This window comes from Takifugu flavidus, chromosome 12 (genome assembly GCF_003711565.1).
Source record: "Takifugu flavidus isolate HTHZ2018 chromosome 12, ASM371156v2, whole genome shotgun sequence".
Classification (NCBI taxonomy): Eukaryota; Metazoa; Chordata; class Actinopteri; order Tetraodontiformes; family Tetraodontidae; genus Takifugu; species Takifugu flavidus.
In genome coordinates, this window is record NC_079531.1 from 2,484,068 (window position 1) to 2,505,672 (window position 21,605).

Genomic DNA, 21,605 nt, shown 5'->3' on the forward strand with positions numbered 1-21,605 from the left:
GTCAATGCTGTATTAACTCAATTTATGTTAGGAAACCATTTCCTGTCAAAATGAATACATTAGTTTGAAGGACTGACTGGGAAGACTTCATGCTCCAGAATCTGAATTTTATGTTCCATGGTCAAGTTTTGGATTTTGTGTTTGTCAGGTCAAGAAGGTCAAGCAGAATTCTAGAGGTGTATACAAGCGCATTTATTGTATAAAGACAAGAACACAGCTGGGATAAATGGTCAATCTGTTCTTTTAATATCTGGTAGAAAAAAATGGGTTGGACAACAGGATTCACTACTATACTTAACACCAATCACAAAATTATAAAAAAAAAAAGAAAAAAGAAAAAAGAAAATGCACAATTAACTCCTGAGAGTGGCAAACTAATCTTTTCAATCAAAGACTGGATCAATGCTTAAATACTACAATATCAACACATAAAAATGTTCCATGTTTGAAAGCTATTGGGGAAAATAAAATGTGCTCACTTAGTTACTGAAAAATAAAGCAAAAGACAAAAGGGCCATGAGGGTAAAACATGCATTTGATCTTTGTTAAGATTCAGAAAACTAGCATAAGTATTCAGGCATTGCTGTATTTTTCCTGCCTAATCTGTTCGCAAGACGCAACCATAAACTGTGTTATTACTTTCAAACTGTAGCAAATGTGGAGCATAGATATCCACATTTAATGCATAAGAGATAATATTCATTAAATGTTTTGATACCTATCTTCTACCACCTCACTGTGCAGGCTAGCGTAAGACTTCAATCAGTAGAAAATAAAATGAAAAGACATCAAACTATACATTTTATGTATACAATGATTAGTGAGGAATGAAGGCCCATACACCCTTTACTTGTAAAGCCATTCATCCTTTCGCCAGTCCCAGCGAAAGGCGACAGTCGAATCACCAACGGTGATGATTATGGTTGGGGACTTTATACAAAATCAATTTGCTGCAGAGGTCAGAGTGTTTGGGACTAAGAAGCACAGGTACGGATGCAGGACCGGTTTACTGGGAACCAGAAGAGGAGCCTTGGCTTCCCTGTCCAGGGTAGCTGCCATACTGGCTGTAATACTGGTTCCACTGATTCTGATTCTGGTAGTACTGTTGCCACTGCTGAGCATACTGGAGAGAAAAACAAACACAGTTAATATGGCTTGAACCCTCTTTTTTTCTGCACAACTCTCTGATTTTGAGGGGTTGCTATTATTTATTGGTATTAATAGAGTTAGTGTGGGGGATCTGTAGGTCTGGTCATACACTTGGAGCCAACAACTTAACGTACTCACATGTGACACCTAGTGGTGAAATTCTAAATAAAGTCAACACACCTGCTGATATTGCTGGTTGTAGCTTTGAGGCTGTTGTGGCTGCTGCTGCTGCTGTGCAGGCTGTTGCTGGTGGTGGTTGTACGTCTGTCCAGAGGCAGGGGTCTGGCTATAGCTCTGGCTGTATCCAGGGTACTGATTGTAGTTGCTATAGTAGTTCTGGTTGTTGTAGCTGCCCTGATTGTATCCTTGGCCGTAGTTCTGGCCGTAGCTCTGTGGGGGGAGCCAGAGGTGCAAGAGAATATAGAGCACGGTCACACAATGATGGTTACAGGTCTTTATATTTATACAGTAATATCAAGATGAAGGACCTGGTTGTATGCTCCCTTGTTGTAAGGAACTGGCCGATTGTAGCTTCCTCCCGATTGCTGGTTACGACTATACCCACTGCGTGAGTCGGAACCTCCATCGCGATAGCTGTTGCCCCAGCGACTCTGGTTGTAACTGCCACGGCCTGTGGGTGAAAGATTTTTTTCAGGACGCAAGAGTTATTTTTTCACCCATCTCTAACTCACAAGCAACACTTGAAGAAACTCTCATTTTGCTTTAGTTACCTCCTCTGTATCCACTCCCTCCGTCTCCACTTCGGCTCTGGTAGCCGCCGCGGGAGTAGTCGCGGTTGTCATACCGCTGGTAGCTACCACCACCGCGACCCCGGAAACCACCCTGTCTGTTGTCGTAGCGCTTATCGGGAGGTGGACCGGCCTTACGACCCTCCTCATTGTACTGCTTCAGCAGATTCTCGGCATTGTCGTGTTGCAGCTCGGCGAAGGTCACGGCCTCCAGGAAGTCACAGGTTTCGGGGAGAGTGAAGTTGGCTTCAGGAGAGATAGAGGTAACCACGGGAAGCAGAGATACACCCATCCAGCAATAGTCGGATGGAAAGAGAGAAAGAGAGGGGTGGGGGGGGTGTAGTGAAGACCAGAGCAGTCACACCACCGGAGGACAAAGGAAACCTAGTTACTCTCACATAGAGACCAGAACAATCAGAAATTAAAAGCAGATAGATGGAAGCAAATGGCAGGGTGAAGGGACTAAACATGACCTCCAGGTGAACATGGAGGAAAATTTCTTAAAGCAGACAAGAAGAGTTCAGGAGAGGTAAGGAGGGGGACAAAAAAGAACTACAAGGCAGGTGAAAGGAGGAACCAACACTGCAAACCAAAGACAGCTGATGTAAGGTTGTTACAAGTTCACTTCCAACATCTGGAACATGTGACTGCTCGTAAGTTTGCCATTTAGAAATTTCCCTTCCAGGAATCGGATTGGGCAATGTTTACTGAACTATAGGATGGGGCAATGAGGCCTCAGTCTCAGTTTGCAGTGCGCCAGAAGTAGGCTGAATGGCAAGTGGCTGATAAAAGGCAAAAAAATAAAAGAAAACTTATGTGGACTTTAAATAAAAAAAAATCCAGGTCTGATTTCTGGTCAAAGTCTATAATGGGGGGAGGGGAGGGGGGAGGGGGGGCTTCTTCCAAGTTTGATTTTAGAGACAACACATAGAAAAGTAAAAAAGTAGATCTGGTGTTTTATTTGTCGTTTCCACAGCGTTCCTACCTTTCATTTCTAAAACAGCATGATCGGGCACATCCTTCCCCTGCTCATTGGTTTGCTTTAATGTTCGTTCTTTTAAATCCTCGTCCGTGGGAAAAATTACAATAGCCTTGCGTTGAAAACCTTCAAAAGGACGCATTTTTCGTCTCCTTGCTGATCCATATACATTTGTCTAGCAATGGTGACAAGAAAGAAGTAGAAGCTTGTTTGTTATTGTTTACTTGTAATGGCTTCCCACTGGAACCCTGCAATGATGAAGTGAGAGAGCTTTGGCTCGGATGTCAGTCTATGCTTTTTCTCAGGATCTAATGGCCTCTCATCACTCCACACTTACCTTCCCATCCGTGGATGTGGATACACCGGGACTGCTGATAGATCTTATGTATTTACACGCCCGAAAATATGACACTATCTACCAATTATTTAAACAGAAGTCGAGACTTTAGCGGTTATCAAACTTTATTATCTCGCAGACGATGTGACTGCCTCAACCGGAGTTAAAACCGAGGTGGAGTAAAACTGCATATTTGTACTGATTGATTTTCATAAAATTGTATTGTTAATGAAGTCGTCCTGCTGTGCATTTAATTGTGCAAATCTGGAGTTCGCTAAATATCAGGTGACGCAAAAAAACCCTGATTTGCCTTGATAAGAAAACCTTTTGGCTCACACGTTTTTGCAGCATTTTTCTGAGCTTTTCACTCTAGCTTACAACGCAGTCAAACCAAAATAAAGTCGTTTTAATTTGTGATTATTCTGATTTGATATTGCGGTTTTACGCTTAACTAGTGGTGAAAACAAATCTTTTGACCCCAGAGAGGTAATTTAATGCCTCAAATGCCTGATCTAAGGCTCTTCATATATTACTGTAATATCTAAAAAACGCATTTAAATAAATCACCAACTACTGTAACGGTTCCCCACTTACCTCGGCTTACCTGATCATCGGAGATCTTGTCCCCCAAGACAAAACAGACAGATATAACCTACCTGACAATACTCACAGTGTCCATAGAAAAGCCAGCCCACCATCAGACCTACCTACCTTTTAAACTCCATAAGCAAGTGAGTCTGGAAATTTAAAAGCTGTTAGTTTACTTACCTTAAGGGGCAATTTATTAACAAACACACTCAAAAGTTCCATGTATCTCAAGTAAAAATAGCTTTTTTTAAAAAAGCTATTGCGCTTATTGTCTTATTAAATTAGCAACGGAAGTTATTTTTCTTACTCACCAGTCAGAGCTTACTTGTTTCTCAACATCTTTACAAAGTCATGGTTTACTTGTACATTTTCAAAATCCACAAGACAAACAATACTGTAGTCTGACACGAAATAGCAATTGCAAATCTGCTGAGATGAAAACATAAAATATTCCTTCAGTTATGAGAGCCATTAATCATAGTCTTTTACAATACATGAAAAGCAAATGACAAGTAGATGATCAATGCTTCTTCTACGCTATAATAGTCTCCTGAAAGATAAATAAATAGTCCATTAGAGAGAGTGTTGAGCAGGGCACATTGACTGACTGTGGTGAGCAAAGCACAGACTATGGGTTAGAGGGCAGTACCTGATCTAGGATGTAGTTGCGTCTTTTGCGGGCGGCGATCTCGATCAGCCTGTTCAGACACTGGGTGGCCTGCTGAATCAGAATATCCCAGCGGCCTGCGTAGTTCCTCTGGCGACGCAGTCCCATCACCTACGAGCACACAGCAGAGATCCTTAAGTCAGCTGGGTGAAAATGACTACTTAAACAAGTCAAAAGTGTGTTTTAAGAATGGGATTATTCAGTGGATCGTGGCTTGAAAATGTCCTCCCGGGGTATTGGTAAAGGATTGGAAAATGTCTATTGTTGTGGCTATTTAAAGGTGACATCGTATCCTCAACTCAAAAAGCACGATTGTTACGTGGAACGACATGCTGTTGGCCAGAAACGACTACTGCAAGGTTTCTGAATCAGATATTTTGCTTTATCACGTGTTGATGGCTCAGGTTGGTTGATGCAGAACAGATGATCCCATTTAGGGTTGGCGGCCATCTAAATGAGTGTTTGCCCATTATCTGCTGTCCATCCACTATTTTAACAGCCGCACCTATGAGCGGCGTGCCATCCAACTAGGTCTTAGTGGTGGTGTTGTACTTTTTAAGCTGATGGGGAGGGCTTTTTCCTCTTCCATCTAGCTGGAGTAGCATTTTGTGAGCTAGTGGCTGTCTTCTCTGTGTTTGGAGTTGTAGTTGTTGAGCTTGTGGGGGTGTGAGAGACACAATGTGATGAATTTTCATGGTTCCCTTTATGACTGGCAGCTTTTCAGTGAGAACGTCATCGTGTTCCTTCTCTGAGATCCAAATGTACTGTATAGTTGATGTTGTCCTCAGCACCCAGTTCCCCTTTCCCTCTGCACAGTAGCACTAACTCCACCTGGTGAACCTTTTCATGAGCAGTTTCTGGAAAGCGCCATGTAATTGTTTGAAGCCCAGCATGAAGCGTGCCCATTAAACAGGAATTCTTTCTTTTGCTTTATCTAGCCACATTGTCCTTTTAAAAGCAGGCTCAAACTAGGCCTACTTTGTAAAACATTAGCTTGAACTTCAATGTAAATTCAATATAATATAGGTCATTTTAGAAATATTATACATGGTTTATTAGCTATCCAGAAGGGCTGCATATTTAAAGACATCTGCACCACTGAATGAACAGGTCATGTTTTTAGACCTTTTGATATGTTTTTGGGGACCTTCAGAATCTGCTGGCTTATAGCTACTGAATGTGTGTTAGCCAGGGAGGACGTTTAAAAATCCAAACATAATAGTCAAAAGCTTAGTATTGTGACTGGGTAGGAATTGTTGCAAACAACACAATTATGCTCCGGCACAAAACACAACAGTCTTAAGCACAATGGAGTCTTCAGTTCTAGCATTTAAACAATACCAACTTGTGGGCACAACACAATTTCTAGTTACCCTGCAGGCAAAACTGTGGAGTGATGTGAAAGTGATCCCCAAAACCAACCTTCATTTTGTCCATGATGGCATTTGTGCCCAAGATGTTGTACTTCTTCTCAGGATTTTCCTCTGCGTGCTTCACAGCCCATGTGGTCTTTCCACAGGCGGGAAGGCCAACCATCATAAGGATCTGACACAAGTGAAGAGAAACAAGGATCTTGATCTGTACTCTATCACAATTCCGTTAAAATGATTAGGATTCTTTTTTTATGGTGAACATTTAGCCATTATAAAGTGCCACCCTACCTCGCATTCAGATTTGGTCGCAGGCCCTTTAGTGCCTCGAATTTTGTCCTCCATCTCCAGATTGTGAATATACGTGTATCCCTCTGGAGGGGGAAAGTATGGCTGCGACTTCTGTCCGAAGTTAAACTCGACAGCGCAGTTCTTCACCAAGACATGAGGGAACAGAGCTCGGCCTGCCAGTGCCTCCTTGGTTGTCCGGAAAGCCACACCCAACGACACACCATTTTTCGAATAGCCCATCTCTACCTCTTCGCCGCTTTCAAAGTCCTGAAATGATGGTGACCAAGCAAGAATGTCTTTTTGAGTGAGCTTGTGACCGCAGCACTGACAACACATCCAGAAGATCCTGATATTGCTATTTATAAAGTATAAAGGCTTCTAGTACTTACAATGTAACAGCCGATGACATCATTTTCACCAAACTTCTCACCAAAGTCGCTGAACTTGCAGTTTTCGGACTTCTTCCCTGTTCCTCCATATCCAAAGGAGAAGGCCTCCTCACCTAAAGCAGGTAAAAATAAAATACAAGGGCTAAAATTAGCCCAAAGCAGTGAAGTTATACCTCAAATTAGATAAGGACGGCTCCACCCACCAAGCTGAGTGCTGCTGTGGTTAATTGACCATCCAATTCGGACCACGTGGGGATCTGGCTCACTGCTGGGTAGATGCTTCACAGGGATTTCTTCATTGATCTGAAAGTTCAGGTGAAACAAAAAAGGAGGTTTTAATTGGTAGTAAATAAAATGTGTTTTGTTAAACAAGCATTAAGTCCTCTAGCTCAGTGTGGGCAAAAGAGAGAAGATAAATGGGTACGCTAACGCAATAATACAGTGTCAACAAGTGTTTACAGATATACACACATAACAACACATTAATTACCTTCATCTCATAACAGACACGGCCCTGGATGACGCCGTGTGTTGCCCGTGCCCCAGCCCACAGGTACGCAAATCCTTCCAGCGTCAGTGGATACCCGCTGTAACGGTCTCGGGACACTTTAAAATGCAAGTCACAATTGTCTGGAGAAAAAATAAAAATAAAATTATAAATCAACAGCAGTGTACAAGCAGAAGTAACAGAGAATGCTTAACAAATCACACATGTTTGCTAGGACATGTATAATTTCAGAACAGATGAACTCTAACCCTCATCTAACCTTTTTTTCTGCTGACTCATGATACAGGAGATTTGCATAGGCCACAGCAATCATCATAAATTTAGCCGTTGCACTTACACGTATCAATCGTCACAAGACTGTCGTCTATATTCTCTTCCTCGTCCTCAGCAGGGGGCTGTGGTGTTCGGGATCTGGAAAATGACACGACAGTGGCTTTACAGTTTGTCAAACAATCATCTATAGCTGACAGATATCGAGGTATGCAGTGTTGAAATGCAGTTAATGCAACTTTGCAATGTGTATAATCTAAATATAGTAGAAATTGCAGAGGTATGTTTAGCAGTCAATGTAAAACTGATCTGATTAAAACAACAATCAACAACAATCAAATCATGACCGGATTACCTCTTTTCCTCCCGGTGTTCATAGTAGCTGTAGCTTCTATTCTCCTCATATGGTCTCTTGCGGCTGTAGTGTCCACCTTTATCACCCTCCGCCTTGACATGATCCGAATGAGCCGTGTCTTCGCGCCCACTGGGATGTTCAGAATTGTGATTGTCCTCCTGCTGCTGCTGGTCAGCAGTTTCAGGCTCCTCTTCTTTTTTGATCTCGACTTTCATTTCTAAAAGAAAAAGTATATAGTAAGAGTCAGGAAACAGTCCTCCAACTGTACAAGTGATGTTAAAACATTACCAACTTTTCAACACTGTCACAGAACTCGGGAGAAATATCAAAATGTTTGACATCAACTTTTCTATACAAAATGCAGCCAAATACATATCTGGCATGCATGATAAACTCAACTTTTAAACACTCACCTTCTTTGATGTCAGTGACTATATCTGTAGCTGGTTCAGGCTTGCTCTCATCCTCAGGCACATCAGATTTATCATCTCTGGATATATCATCGTCTGCTGTGAAGTCAGGCATGCTGGGTCCTGGGTCTGCAGCCACGCGGCTTTCATAAAGGTCGTCTTCATAGTAAACACTTGAATCTTTTCCTCCTTCCCTTTTCTCTGCTTCTTCCCTTTCCTCTGCTTCTTCCCTGTCCTCTGCTTCCTCCCTGTCCTCTATGTCTTCCCTGTCCTCTATGTCTTCCCTGTCCTCTATGTCTTCCCTGTCCTCTATGTCTTCCCTGTCCTCTATGTCTTCCCTGTCCTCTAATTCTTCCTTGTCCTCTAATTCTTCCTTGTCCTCTAATTCTTCCTTGTCCTCTAATTCCTCCCTGTCCTCCATTTCCTCCCTGTCCTCCATTTCCTCCCTGTCCTCAGCATCTTCTGCTTCTACTTCTTGAGGAACATAACCTTCCCCATCATCTTCAGCTGCATCTGAAAATGACAAAGTTCTATGTTTATAGTTTGGAATCACCATAAAATATGAAAACATAAAGTATGCACAGTGTCCATGACAGTTTTACCAGGAATTATTTCAAACTTAAGGCAACTTTTTCATAGTAGCAAATGAAACTTAACTACAGTGATGCTAAATCTTTACTTTAGCTATGTTTGGTAGATTAAACTACAGTGCAGATGTAAGCTATTACAAAAAAAACCGTAATTATTACTGTAAATTTACAAGTATATTTTATCAGATATTTATGATCAGAATCAGAACTAGACTCTGCAATGGTCGAAACGCAATGTTAGATCAATGTAGGAATAAAAAGCTGAATTGGAAAAAGCTCTCACCTTGCTGCTCTTCCGCGTCCCCTCCACTGTCGATGTCTTGGGCTTCCTCGTATTCATCTTTGGGCTCTGCTTGTTGTGGGACATCAGCCTGAGCTTCAGCCTCCAGAGCAGCTTTCAGCCTCACCACTAGGTCCGCCTTCAGGCCTTTCGTTTCCAGGCCGCGGCGATGGAGCTCCTCTTTTAATTCATTTACTTTCAGTTTCTTTACGTCAACACTCATTGTGTTCTTAATCTGTTGTCTTTATTTTAGCTATAAACACAAAAGCAGACGATTCAATTACAATAAGACATCATAACAACAGCTTTCGCTTTAAAGACAGATAGCTTAACCAAACTAGCAACCGTAGCTTATTAGCTGGTAAGGCAACGCTGGGGGATTTACAGTCAAATGTCCAAATTTTCGAAAGGTTGATTAAATGCTCGTACACTACATAAATCCGGACACAACAGCTATCGCAAATGTGCATGAATGATTTTTCACAGCTATGATAAAACTGGAATAATCGCCATTAACTTAGAACTGTAGCTACATGGCTAACTTCGCCGTTCTTAGCCTTGCGTGAAAGCTACGACGCCAGACTACAGATGTAAACATGTAAATTAAACTTAACTAATACGAAGCTACGGACGTTAACATGTTTAACATTTATGCTCAAGTTGTTTTCGTTTGGTTTGCGGTGGAGAATATAGCCAAAATAAAACCGAGGCCTACCTCCTCTCACTCGAGTTGCGCGGGTCAGTCGTAACAGAAGGTGAACTCGGACAGAGTGCTGCCCCCTAGGGTCGATCGTGGGTAGCGCACGCCACCGGAAGTTACCTCAAGTTTTGTTTATGTTAATTTTTAAGTCGCGAGTTTTGCAAGGTTTTTTTTTTTTTAACCAAGATCGGGAACTTTGTATTGAATTGAATGTGCCGTGAATTGAAGGAGTGTTAGGAATTTAGACGTATCTGTTGAAAAAAAGATGGGAGAACTTTCCCTCCAAAAAAATCAAAGGCAATAAACCACATTGTCCAGTAGGTGGCAGTCATAGCACAAAACCACTCACGGACAATTCCGAACGTTTAAATTTATCGTATAAGGAAATCCATCTTACTGCCATCGCTCCAGGTCGTCGTCATCATTACTTATGATTCGATTAGAAAAACAGTTTTAATTCAACTTCATCAGTGGGTTAATATTGTCTTCCACACGTCAAACATACCTTACAAATGACTGCAAATAAAAAATATTCTTGGATTGTTTGGTGATGTCTTAGCTGACATTTGTAAATGTTACTCATTCATGAGTACCACGTACTCACCAATTAAGACAAATCACTCTTTTGGGAATTTATAAAAGTGGTTATTCAATGGACATTTTGAAATATATTAGTGAATGTTTATTTATTTACAATTATCACTACAATGAGCATTGAAGACTAAACATAGAAGTATTCTATGAATGTCATAGCAACAACCCGTTACACATGGTGCTCAAATCATGAGATAATGAATGCACCAAATGGCATGGTGGACTGATATGGTTACGCCCTTTTGCAATCAACTTACACAAGATACGGTGCAACATCTTGTTTGTGCACACAAATCCAAAATCAGGGCATTTCACATACCAAAACATGATATCACTTTTTCTGAGGGACAGGGAAGGACAGCAGCACTCTGTTGAACTCCCTTAACTGAGCATCGTGAGTCTCTGTGGTTAGCTTGAGCTCTGCTATTTCAGTTTGTAAGCTAATAATGGTCTCGTTGAGCTCTTCTTCTTTGCGTCGAGAGTTTACACTCTGTCTGGCGTATTCCAGTATCATACATCCACCGCCAATAAGAAAGATGATTGTTTCTCCTAGCAATTCTGCACCAAGCTCTGCAGCTGCATCCTCATTTAGAGGCTTAATGGTGGAACCCCGCAGGCCCATGATCTTCATTTTTGTTCTCATCTCTATCCAATGGTAAACTGTAGGGTCACAAATACACAAATATGTTTATATTATATACATAATTAAATACATTATATAAACACACACACAATAATTCCTCTGTTACCCAAATACAAAGGTTATTTATCCATTTAGTGCTTATTATTCAGGGGAAGAGGTGGCACTTTACTGCTGTTCCCAGAGGACAGATAAGAACAAAGTATTTCGAAGTAATGAGTTAATATACACACTCATTTTACTCGTGAATGTGCTGCATATTTTTATTCTATTACCGATTTGATTCTGAGAGAAACATTATGCTGCTCGTGTATTGTCTTGTTTTCAAATTATATTCAAGATTCTAAAAAAAAATTACATTATTATCCGAAAGCAAAGGTTTCGCACAGACAATTCAATGACAAACAAGCCCCTCCCCTTTCAGATATTTCTACCTGCTATTGGTTAACAGAATAAACAACCAACGCTGATAGGTTGCGCGAGAACGACTAGTACAATGTGATTGGTTGTCGCTGTGCCGTCCTCACTGTAGACTTCCGCCTGATGTCTGACACTGAAATCTAGCGGTCATTCTCAGCTGAATGCCAGGCGATACTTACGCTGAGCTGGCGGTAAACAGACGTAATTTTTAAAGAATTCGCTTGTCCGAGCTGTGGCTTTTATTCGGTTGGCGACAGGCTTGCTCAGCTGCCTCACACCGAGATAGAGAAGCTTAGCGATAGGGAAGGCACCGACCACCATCTTGGCGGAAGTACGTTGAGTGTGCGTAATGACGTATCAAAGTTCCCTCGGCTCGTGAGCAGACGCCAGAGGGGTGTTTTTGTTTTTCACCGGTAGTTGTGCACGCAAGTCTGCACTATGCGTGCGAACGTGTGTTCTTCTCAATTTAAAATAGTGCACAAACACACAAGTGTTTTCTCACCCATATAGTTTGTAATGATATAGCAGCAATAACGTCTGACATGTTCGTTTATTTTATGACAAATTATTACGTTGATTCTCTCCGCCCTCATAAACCCGATTTTATTTGTGGCCAAATTCTACATTCATAAATGGAAATCACATATTTTTTTCATCTTTAAGTGTGATTTAGAAAAATATATTACATCTTATATGTAGCACACATCTCGTGACCCCAAAAGGGATATTGCGACCAAAAATTTATATATATTGCTTTCTCAATAAGAAATTGTGTGATGTGTGTGATTTTTATTTATAACTGTGCTGAAATAACTTCCAGAAGTTGCTTCTGGGCTCTTGCCTTGTGTACCACAACCTGGGGGTTGGCTTTTTCCTCCAATACAACTCTTTGTGTATACCCTCTTTTCCCATATTTGCTCTTATTCCTCAGATGTCCCTCAAGGACTCATAATCTCACATGACTCCCAACAATTTCAACCACTTTTTGTTTCGTATTTGCAGCCAACACCCTTTTAAGCAATATGATAAAGTACACACAATGATTATGATTACAACTGGTACATGAATACATATTTACAATGCCATGATTGCTTTACCATCTCAACACAGGCAAATGTGACTATAAACATAATATAAACACATCTACAGGACTCCCACACCACAGTGATGCAAATATGTGTATGCTTCCCAGTCCATTTTGTCTGAAAAGTATAAAATTAGCCCTTCTCTTCTCACAGACATAACAGTTAATCCCTCAGTGTGTTTATGTTCTCTTCATCATTAATTGGGCTCTAAACAGAAAGCAAGTTACACACTTTTACTGATACAGTTACTCAAGAATTACATGTAACCAAAGCTGCATTCCTGACCTTCCTTCATTAGTATTTAACATGTCTATTTTAGGTTGAAACATTATTGAAAAAGTACTGTTTGAAATCCTGATTTCTTGAACACACAAATGGCTGAGATTATACGTACTCGAAGAATCCACATTCAATATCTTGATGCTCTATTCTTTCTGCACACATCAAAAACAGGGCAACCACGTACCGAGGGGTGTTACACCTCTGCTCCACCCCCCACAAATATCTCCATTTGTTGTCCTGCTGTTTAATGGTGTCACAACGCTGCTTTACAAGCATTTTATTACACCATTCCTCTACAAATCCCCCCTTGCACATCATTGGTGTGAAAATCAATGCATAAAAAATCTATCCAAAAATGACGCTAGGTGTGATGCTTCATACTGACCAAGGTCTTCACTATTCTCTCTTAAACCACCAGGGTGGGAATCCTGCAGTAGAAGAATCCGTCTAGGCGTTAATGGGCCTGTAAAGGTCATCAGCCGACACCTTTCAGCCTGCAAACCCTCATTATATTCTTTAAACCTTCTTTTGACATATACACTCAACATTTTAAGCATATATTTTAGCAATAGCTATTTATTCTCTATTTTTCCATCCCTCCGTGTTATCTCTACCCTAAGGAAACACCCAAACAGTGTGACATGAGAAGAGCACACAGAACTCATTGTATAGACTATTCTCTTTCCCCACTTCTCTAACCTGTTTAGATTTGGAAAATGCAGAAATGGCTGAAAAAAGATCTTTGCCTTCACACCACTGAAACTATGGATGGAGTACAATATATTTTAGTGATGGGATTTGAATACTGTATTTTATTTGTTGGAAAAATCAACGGCACCATCACATACTCTTTGCGACCATCACATCAACATCCTGGTCCTAACCCAGTTTCCAAGAGTCTAAGCAAGTCAGAACAGTATTGTCCACATTACTATTGGCTCTACTGAACTTTTCATCTTTAGCAATGACCTGCCACAGCCAGTGTGACAAAATTGCAGGACGAATTAGAATAAAATACTTACCACCATATTGTCAAACAGCCAGTTACTACAATTCTCTTCCTACACGCGTCAACACGGGGTGGGCGGGGTCAAACGTTTGAGCCAGCCCACATCTTCATGGTGCAGTCAGTGGCTTCTCGAGGAAACACCTCGCGTGGTGGATGAGCTGCAGCGGTCATTAAACGCCTTCAGTCAGCGTCTGCAAATGAAGAATTTAGTCTCCCAGTGGAGTCTGCGTAAACCTCACTTTGGTGATGACAGGTACGTATGGGAACCTGGAAGTATGCGGCTCCAATTATAATATGGATCATAGGCTGGATGAGCGAGCAGGATCCTGAGGGGTCCTAACGCCGTCCGGTGGAAGACCGCGTCACTCAATCACAAGTTTATCAGAGGTGATGAGCGCTGCTGCACGGACGGTGCTCTCTGGACCAGGCCGACAGTTTTTAAATGACACAGGTGTCGCGCATAGGGTGTCGACCCATCCACTTAGACGTCAGTGTTTTGGGGGGTGGGGGTGAAGAAAGCCGTGTGGTCTCAGAGATGGATTTGTCCGGGTAAATGTGCTTCACTTGTAGTCGTTGCATACGCTGCATAGCAGCTATGCTGCCAAATCTCGCCTTTTTTCAGTAGGATGCTTATTTCGCTTTTATTTTTCAGTAAATGCGGAAAAACAGGCAGGGTGACCTGTGTGCTGTGACGCCGTCTCTGTGCTCTAACCTACTCCGAGATGGGGAGGACTGCGTTGGGAAAATTGTTGCATGAATCAATCATTCATTTGGATTGGTTGCTCCTCTTTTCGGTGTAGTATGCTAAAAATGATGCAGAACTGTTGTTGCCATGTTAACAGACTGCTTCGGTAAACGGATCGCAGGTGAGTAAACTGACGCAATACCTGATTTTGGCCAGCTCTATTTATTGACCTTATGTGAGATTATTAGCGGTCTGTCCCTGTAATGCTGAGACTATGATGGGATACAGAATGACAATGTGTTGCACCAAGAAGTGACCGAGAAGTCACTTCAGTTTGCATCCTGGTGTGTATTCATATGATGCATGTATGTTCCCACATGTTTCCAGTGTGTGTATGCAAATGTAAAGTTTGACAAATGCAGTTTCTCCAGAAATGTGTCTACGTTGGTAGATGCATTCCTGTTATAGGTTATTAGATAACCCACATACAAAATTTGTCACCATTTTTGTAACTGGATATTTTCCGATGAACAAGCCAGAAGTCTTAGCACTCGAGGACAACCCATGTTAGCAGTTTAGTATAGTAAAAGCTTACTGCTTGTGTGTCAGTGTTATAGACTGTAGAAATTATGCAACAGCCCAACAACAGTGTGACAACATTGTAGTAAAGCCACAAAAAAAAAACATGATTGTGTATCACAGTATCCGGACCAGTTGCTTAATTGTTTGAAGCTATGCTGGACTTACGTGCACAGAGACCTCTCTGTCAGCCTGTGCGTGATTTGTTGATTTGGATGTAGATTCACTCAAATTGTCCGTCCACCCTTGTTTATTCTCTGGGCTGCTGGACTCAAATGTTAAACTAACAAAGCAGTCTAGTGAGTGCTGTATCTACACACGAATGCCCCCACATTTATGTGATTTGTTGGCCTTATGTACAATCCCAGGCTTTGTTGTTAATGTATGTATAGCAATGCTATCAAGGGCAGCTTATTTCTCAAAATGTGCACAATTTAACCCTCACAAGGATCCTTTGAATTATTCATCAATCTCAGCCCACTGGCGCATAACTCTTCGTTCTTTTGTAAAGTGTGGCAGACTAAATGAAGGCAGTCTAGTCTGTATTGTTGATTGCGAATTGTATAACACAGCCTGGTGGGATTCCACAGTTTAGTCACACAGTTGCTACTCAAGGATTGTGGGTATTGTAGTTCTTTTCTGGAGTTTTACCAATGAGCAATGGTTGTCTGAAAATAACTGAATAAATTTCATCTGCATTTATTTCTTTGAAAATCACATAATTTAGTGTAGACACTATAAATGCGTACAAAATGTGGTCCCTTTAGGATTCTTAGTCAACTATATGGGACTGTTGAAGTCAGTTTAGCTCTTAGGGCTTTGAGAAGATCCATATGTGACTCACAGACATAACATCTTATTCTCTGGTCACTTGCTAAACTTTCCTGGGAAAATATAAACTCAGGAGTTTTCCCGTAAGTGTGCTGTGAATTGTGTCATTTAACTGATTGTGGATGGTTCAGAACCATGGTGTGCTGTCATAAATATAAAATTGGAAATGTTCTCACTGTTAAATTTCATAGAATAAAAATGTAAAGACATCAATATGCAATAAGGACATGCGCACAGCAATTAAATTGAGTATTTGGTTTTTTTTGCAGTATGTTTATTTATTATTTGGGCTGGAAAATACATTAAGGGTAACCATGAGTTAATTTCTGTTGACATGCGGCATTGGACACAAGCTCAGCCTCTTTATTTGTTCTGACAGGACATCTGTATCCATCTCTGTCCATTCGGGTCCTACCGATCGTTGCTGTAACACTGCCATTTTCCAATTCAGAATGACAAATGTGATATTTATGGCAGGCATATTATACAGCTCTGACCAATTGGTGCCTGACAACTTTTTTTTTTCTTGTAAAGTCACCGATATTTTGCCAAGATTCCATGCTTGTGTTCTAGCTTTTCCATTTCAGATAATAATAATCAAATAATTCTACATATTTTATTATTAGTATTATTTATACATTCATGAAACATCAGAGGCACTTAATTTATTTTTAAGCATTTTACAGGACAACTAAAGCAAAGAGAAGATCTAGCATTTCCTCATAAATTATTACAAACCTCAATGACTGGTCCCATTCCAATCAAAATTAATAGCCTTGTAGAATGTAGCCTGTGAGTTTTGACTTCAGCTTCAAAGCCTGGTTTTGTGTTTGTGGTATCCTAAGATGAGCCATTAGCAACGCTGGAGTATTCTGAGCTGTTCACAATGGTCATGGGGTTCTCAACACATGAAATGTGCATTTTTTAAAGCCCATTTGTGCACATTTGTCAAACAAGAATAGGAATGCATCGAGAAAAGAAAAAGAGAGCCCTTGGGGGGCTTTTTTTGTGCTTTGTGCTAAAAATGTATATTAAGAATTAAGCTCCTGAGGCTGAGTTGGATCAACCAATCATTTTGGAATGTACAATAATCAATAATGCAGCCAATATTTTTTTGATGGTGTTCATCAGTGTGATTTAAAAAAACAAAGAAATAGCTCAGGATCTATTTCACTTGACCCATCCAGCACCTTGTCTAGTGAAGCCCGTAGCGGTTTGAAATGCTTTGAGCATTATTTAATAACTAGTGTTGGAGAGCAACCTGTGCTGTGTAGGTTTGGTCCTGAATCAGTCAGTAGCAGGTTTTTCCTCTGCATTCCAAATGATATTTCTTTTTTATGCTGGTGTCTTTGATGTCGACTCTTGAGAGGCACCTCACTGCTGGAGACCACTGGATCCTCTGCTAATGATCTCTTCCCAGGCTGGGGTTACTGCTTTCATGTCTTGCATAACAGTTGCATTTTTCTTGCTAGCTATCAGTTGAACATGATGTTCTTTCACAGCACAATGGATCATCTGTTTTTCTGGAGAAACTGAGAGGATGTGCGCTGTGATTGAGGCACTGAGCAAATAACCATTTAACCCCATGTACATAGATGATGTTTTCACCAAACAGCCTTATGCTGATCAAGTGCTGTACATAATGGCGTGATTGTTTTATTCCCAGGCAGCATGACAACAGGAAAACATGTGATAATGCAGTTAAATCTTTATATGATGACTCGCCATATTTAATAATTTCTGGGCTTTGCAATTTTAGTGTCTGTCTGCTTTAGTTTGTGAGATAAACCTCATTTATTCTCATTATGCTTCATTAAAGAAATGTACATACTTGCAGTTCATACAGAATTATTGGCATGAAACATAAGAAAGCAATAAATGATGGTTGTTACAGTTATAAAGGGCCATAATAGGACTAGCAATATGATTTAATTTGTTAAATGACAAAGCTGTCAAATTGAAATTTGAGTGCAGCTGTGATGCTCATCTGCCATCAACTATTTTCCCCCATCAGCTACAGCCGTAAGTGAGTGACAGCGATGGCACCTGGTGACACCAACATGGCAACAGCAGGAGTGTTTCTGTGGATCCATCACCTGCCAAATTACGCCAACGGTATTGAATGGCCCATCAGTGTATTAGATGCTCAATTTAATCGACTCCTTGGTGAAGATGGTGCTGGGGTTTAATAGTCCTGGTGATGAGAATCCCAGAATATGTATTTAGCTGAACTACATGCAAGTAATCGGTATGTTTTTCAAAACGCCCTTTGTGTGAGTAGACGGTGATCGAGCCACAGCTGATACAAATATTTAGTCTTCCTCTCTGATTAGGAATGGTTTGGCTGTGGTATCATGTGTCTTATCTTACTGATTTTTTTAATTGTAAATGCTGTGCTTATCACACACGGGGTGGGGGGGGCAGTTCTAGAGGGCATAAGTGAGGGAACAGACACTACTGCTGAAATCCAGTTTGTAGCTTCAGGGAATGGAATGAAGGAGGGTGCAAAAAGAGAGGGAGTGAAGAGTGTGAAAGAGTCAGCAGGATAGGTGGGGGTTACAGTCACTTCCCCTCCCCACATTCATTAGTTCAGCTCATCCTTGCATGTGGGAGTCAGTCTGCTGTAGACTTACTCAAGGACTATCAATAACCCCCTTGACCCAGGGTCTGAAATTTCCCCTGTTGTGATATGTTGGACTTTCCTGGTGCTACTGTGAAACCGCAGAGGTGACCAGTGAGGTAAGTCATTGTTTCACTGCAGTGGATTTGCTTTTATGCAACATTGTTTGCCTATGTAAGCAGCTAGGGGAGGACAAATGACTGCCAAAAATCCAACCTCCCACTTTAAATGAGAGGTGCTACATAATGCCCACACTAACAACACACTGGGATGAAGCGTGGCCTGTAAGCACGGGTCTCTGCACAATTCACAATGCAGTCAAACTCATTAAGAATGCCTTTTATATTACGTTGCCATTTATATTATGTTGCCATTTGGCATTTTTCTTGATACAATGTTTGTCTTCACTTTTATTAGTGCTGTTATTTATTCGCTTGTTTTTATTTTTGTGTTACCATGTATGCATGTGTGCAACCGTACCCTGGGGGCCTTCGCAGCCTGCATAGGGTGGGGCTTCCACCTCATGTTTATACCTGTAGAAGTGAACTATTCCTACAACTGTGAGCAGCAGGACATTGTATTGCTCCCCATTCGCAGTCGGATGCGAACAATGCAGCTTGTGTCCTTGTCATTGTAATGACAAAGCCGTAGTGAATCTGGTGAATCTGTGAGACACATGATGAATTGCAAATTTCTTTTTGAGATTGAGATGGAGGCAGCAGAGTTCCCAGAGCATTTTAGGTTGGACTATCGGACTTGGCCATGTTTAAATGGCTGTGGTGGGATGAGAAATGAACATCTGTCACAGCTACAGAAATGTGTCTACCTTCCGGGCTTGGCAAAAAAAAGAAGGGCAGGCTCTGGATTTCATGCTTGTATGCCTTGATGATGGCCTGGGATGATTTTGAAACCACAAAATGTTTTATGTTTTTGTCATTAGGATTACATATACTGGGGTATATGTGCCATTTTTTTTCTAACCACAACCCTACAAAATTCCTCCCGTGAGGAAAATAATCCCTCTGACTAGTTTCCAGTTTATGGTCTCGTGCCATTGTTTGTGCTTAATTGATGGGCCCACTGGGCAGCAGAACAGGGTTTGCACTGTAGATGAATAAGCCAGAGGAGTTTTTACTGAGATCAGGCTGTTTTCTGACACTTGTCTAATTTATGTTACATAATATTTCTGGAATGGTCATGCATGCAACTCCACCATTATTCCCTCCTCCCAGCACTGCATTTAACAGCATGCTGTCGTCGTGCCCAAAGGTTGACCTGCAGCAAATGTTTTGTGGCTTACTGCCGCAGTTTTTCTTTCAATAAACAAAGAGCGCTTGTTAACACTTTTAACAAGGTATTTTAAACAAGGCCGTGGTAATTCGGAGTTGCAGCTCCACAAACGCTTGCTTGGAAAGCTGTTTTTTAACCTTTGAATACACATTGCCCAGTCCAGAGATGTGGCGGTGCTTGGGTTTCAGCCACGACTTGTTTACTTTGCCAAACTGGTTATTGGGCATTGCATGTTTTGTATAGAACACTTTTTCCCCCCAATAAACCATATGTGTTGGCCATTCAACATTTTGAGATATTTTTACTTTCTCAAACCTATAAAGATGCATTCTTTGCAGCTGCAGTCTTTACAAGTACTGATATGAGATCAACAATTACATTTTCAGCATAAAACTGTCTCCTGCATATATGCTATTGCACAATATTTACTGCCAGTTGTGGCAGCATGGTAAATGCACTAAGGACTCCGGCTGAAACGCAACTTCCTAAGTGACATTTTACACAGGCCAATAAAAGAGGCCTGTACCATCGCCAGGAGGAAGAAGAGACATTTCAGCTCAGCTTTGTGTAGTCATGTGTGTCAGTATCCACCTTGACTCGACTTCAGTGCACAACGCTTCCAGAAAGGAAGCTGGGAGCTATACGGATATTTGTGGTTGTGGTGGGGGTGTGATTAGATAAGAATCACCTCAGTTTGGTTTGGCACTGGAGGTGTAAACAATCAAATATTAAAAACAGCCAAAATAACACGATACATTTAAGAGAACATCCACATTTCCTCATTTACTCTCCAACACAAAAATGTTGCCTGCTTATTAATATATTTGGGATAAAAGGGACAACAAAAACAGATTGTGTTTAGATGCTTGTGCTTGAGAAACCTCAGGAATAGAAGATTGATGCCATGGTGTTCAAACTCACTGACCTAAACAAATGATTGCCTCTGTTGGAAAAAGTCTTGCTTGAACCAGATTCAGAAAACACATTTCCAATGCAGGATTGTCACTCAGCCATGTCCTTGATATTGTGTCGGTTATGCTGTCGGTGAAGGCTATTCAGGCAAGGACAAATCAGCGGCCATACTGAGACAAGCAGGACGCTGTCCTGCCTGTAGACTGGCACCTGACCTGCCGAAGTTGTTGAGCTAACTTTCACACTCTGGAATTTCAAAAATATACCTCTGCAGATTAGATTTTCTCATTTCCAGCTCAGTGAAGCGTTTCACATGTGTTGAAAATCGGCTGTTTTGTATCCTTGTGTAAACTATGCATGTTGCTATTGACACCATTCATCACACATCTTTAACTGTGAAAATGTCAAGCGTATTTGCTCTATGTGGGAAGGGAATAACACTGGGTGGTTTTTAAGCTGGGCTACAGAAGAGCAAATTGTAAAAGCTGGGAATGTTAAGCATGTAAAGAAACACTGGATGCACCCTGTAGCCAGGGGATACCTTTTAATTATGGTGACAGGAATGGGCTATGAGGAGGGCAACTCACGGTTGTCTGTGATGTTCTTTTTCTTCAAGTAATTCAATTTACCTTTACCAAACAATGAACTAGCATTCTGTTCATGCATGACACACAATGATGATTTTAGCTTTAGAATGCAAAGAAGAGCCAACAAATATCTGCAGCTATCTGCTGAACACAACCACAGAGAGCTCAAACGCCGCCGGAAGCGGTGACCTCTACACATACAGTGGTGCCCTCAAGAAAACATAGGTAGGGGCAATAGTGCCACCAATCCAAACAAGAACAGCTGTTGCTGAAAAAATGGCCTTGCAATTCATTCTGTCAGTTTATAGCCCGGAACGTGGCTCACCTTTTCAAACTGCAGTAAGAGCTGCTGTAAACATACCAAATGTGAACCTTCGCAGGATGCAATAGGTCAGACTCTCCAGCTGTTTCCCCAAAAGACACAGGAGGATACAAGCCC

The 21,605-nt window shown here is 41.2% G+C and overlaps 3 protein-coding genes across 7 annotated transcripts in view; 1 reads left to right on the forward strand and 2 right to left on the reverse strand.

Moving 5' to 3' along the window:
- Positions 1-168: 168 nt before the first annotated feature.
- Positions 169-9,765, reverse strand: LOC130534587 (heterogeneous nuclear ribonucleoprotein U-like protein 1). Of its 2 annotated transcripts, none has more exons than XM_057048893.1 (16): positions 9,648-9,765; positions 8,936-9,185; positions 8,066-8,575; positions 7,653-7,869; positions 7,365-7,438; positions 7,010-7,149; positions 6,723-6,822; positions 6,520-6,632; positions 6,131-6,397; positions 5,892-6,014; positions 4,452-4,580; positions 2,884-3,052; positions 1,881-2,144; positions 1,638-1,780; positions 1,330-1,539; positions 169-1,123 (listed from the first exon to the last, which is right to left on the reverse strand). In XM_057048893.1, exons 2-16 carry the CDS (start codon positions 9,153-9,155, stop codon positions 1,007-1,009), a joined length of 2,796 nt encoding a protein of 931 aa, XP_056904873.1. In that variant the 5' UTR covers positions 9,156-9,185; positions 9,648-9,765; the 3' UTR covers positions 169-1,006. The 2 variants fall into 2 exon arrangements, with proteins under 2 accessions (XP_056904873.1, XP_056904872.1); XM_057048892.1 differs by having other exon boundaries at positions 1,638-1,782; positions 1,877-2,144.
- A 526-nt stretch (positions 9,766-10,291) lies between these two features.
- On the reverse strand, positions 10,292-11,637 carry opa3 (outer mitochondrial membrane lipid metabolism regulator OPA3). Its single transcript, XM_057049034.1, has 2 exons — positions 11,466-11,637; positions 10,292-10,886 (listed from the first exon to the last, which is right to left on the reverse strand). The coding sequence occupies exons 1-2, from the start codon at positions 11,605-11,607 to the stop codon at positions 10,558-10,560; spliced, it is 471 nt and encodes a 156-aa protein (XP_056905014.1). The 5' UTR covers positions 11,608-11,637; the 3' UTR covers positions 10,292-10,557.
- A 2,129-nt stretch (positions 11,638-13,766) lies between these two features.
- The window catches only part of tiam1b (TIAM Rac1 associated GEF 1b), a 28,110-nt gene continuing 20,271 nt past the window's right edge, over positions 13,767-21,605 (forward strand). The window contains exons 1-2 of one of the 4 annotated variants that reach the window (XM_057048864.1): positions 13,789-13,915; positions 14,315-14,528. The gene's annotated coding sequence lies outside the window, so the exon portion shown is untranslated. Of the gene's footprint in view, positions 13,916-14,020; positions 14,212-14,314; positions 14,529-18,290; positions 18,497-21,605 lie in introns of those variants that run through there. The other 3 variants (XM_057048863.1, XM_057048865.1, XM_057048866.1) reach the window with 3 other exon arrangements.

Excerpts from the sequence above, each read along its gene's own strand:
- LOC130534587 (XM_057048892.1), bottom strand. The coding sequence starts at position 9,155 with ATGAGTGTTGACGTAAAGAAACTGAAAGTAAATGAATTAAAAGAGGAG. Across the intron at positions 7,150-7,364 it reads TCTTGTGACGATTGATACGT|ACAATTGTGACTTGCATTTT; the intron begins GTAAGTGCAACG and ends TTTTTTCTCCAG. Across the intron at positions 6,633-6,722 it reads CCACAGCAGCACTCAGCTTG|GTGAGGAGGCCTTCTCCTTT; the intron begins GTGGGTGGAGCC and ends TACCTGCTTTAG.
- opa3 (XM_057049034.1), bottom strand. The coding sequence starts at position 11,607 with ATGGTGGTCGGTGCCTTCCCTATCGCTAAGCTTCTCTATCTCGGTGTG. Across the intron at positions 10,887-11,465 it reads CTGTTTACCGCCAGCTCAGC|TTTACCATTGGATAGAGATG; the intron begins GTAAGTATCGCC and ends GTGACCCTACAG.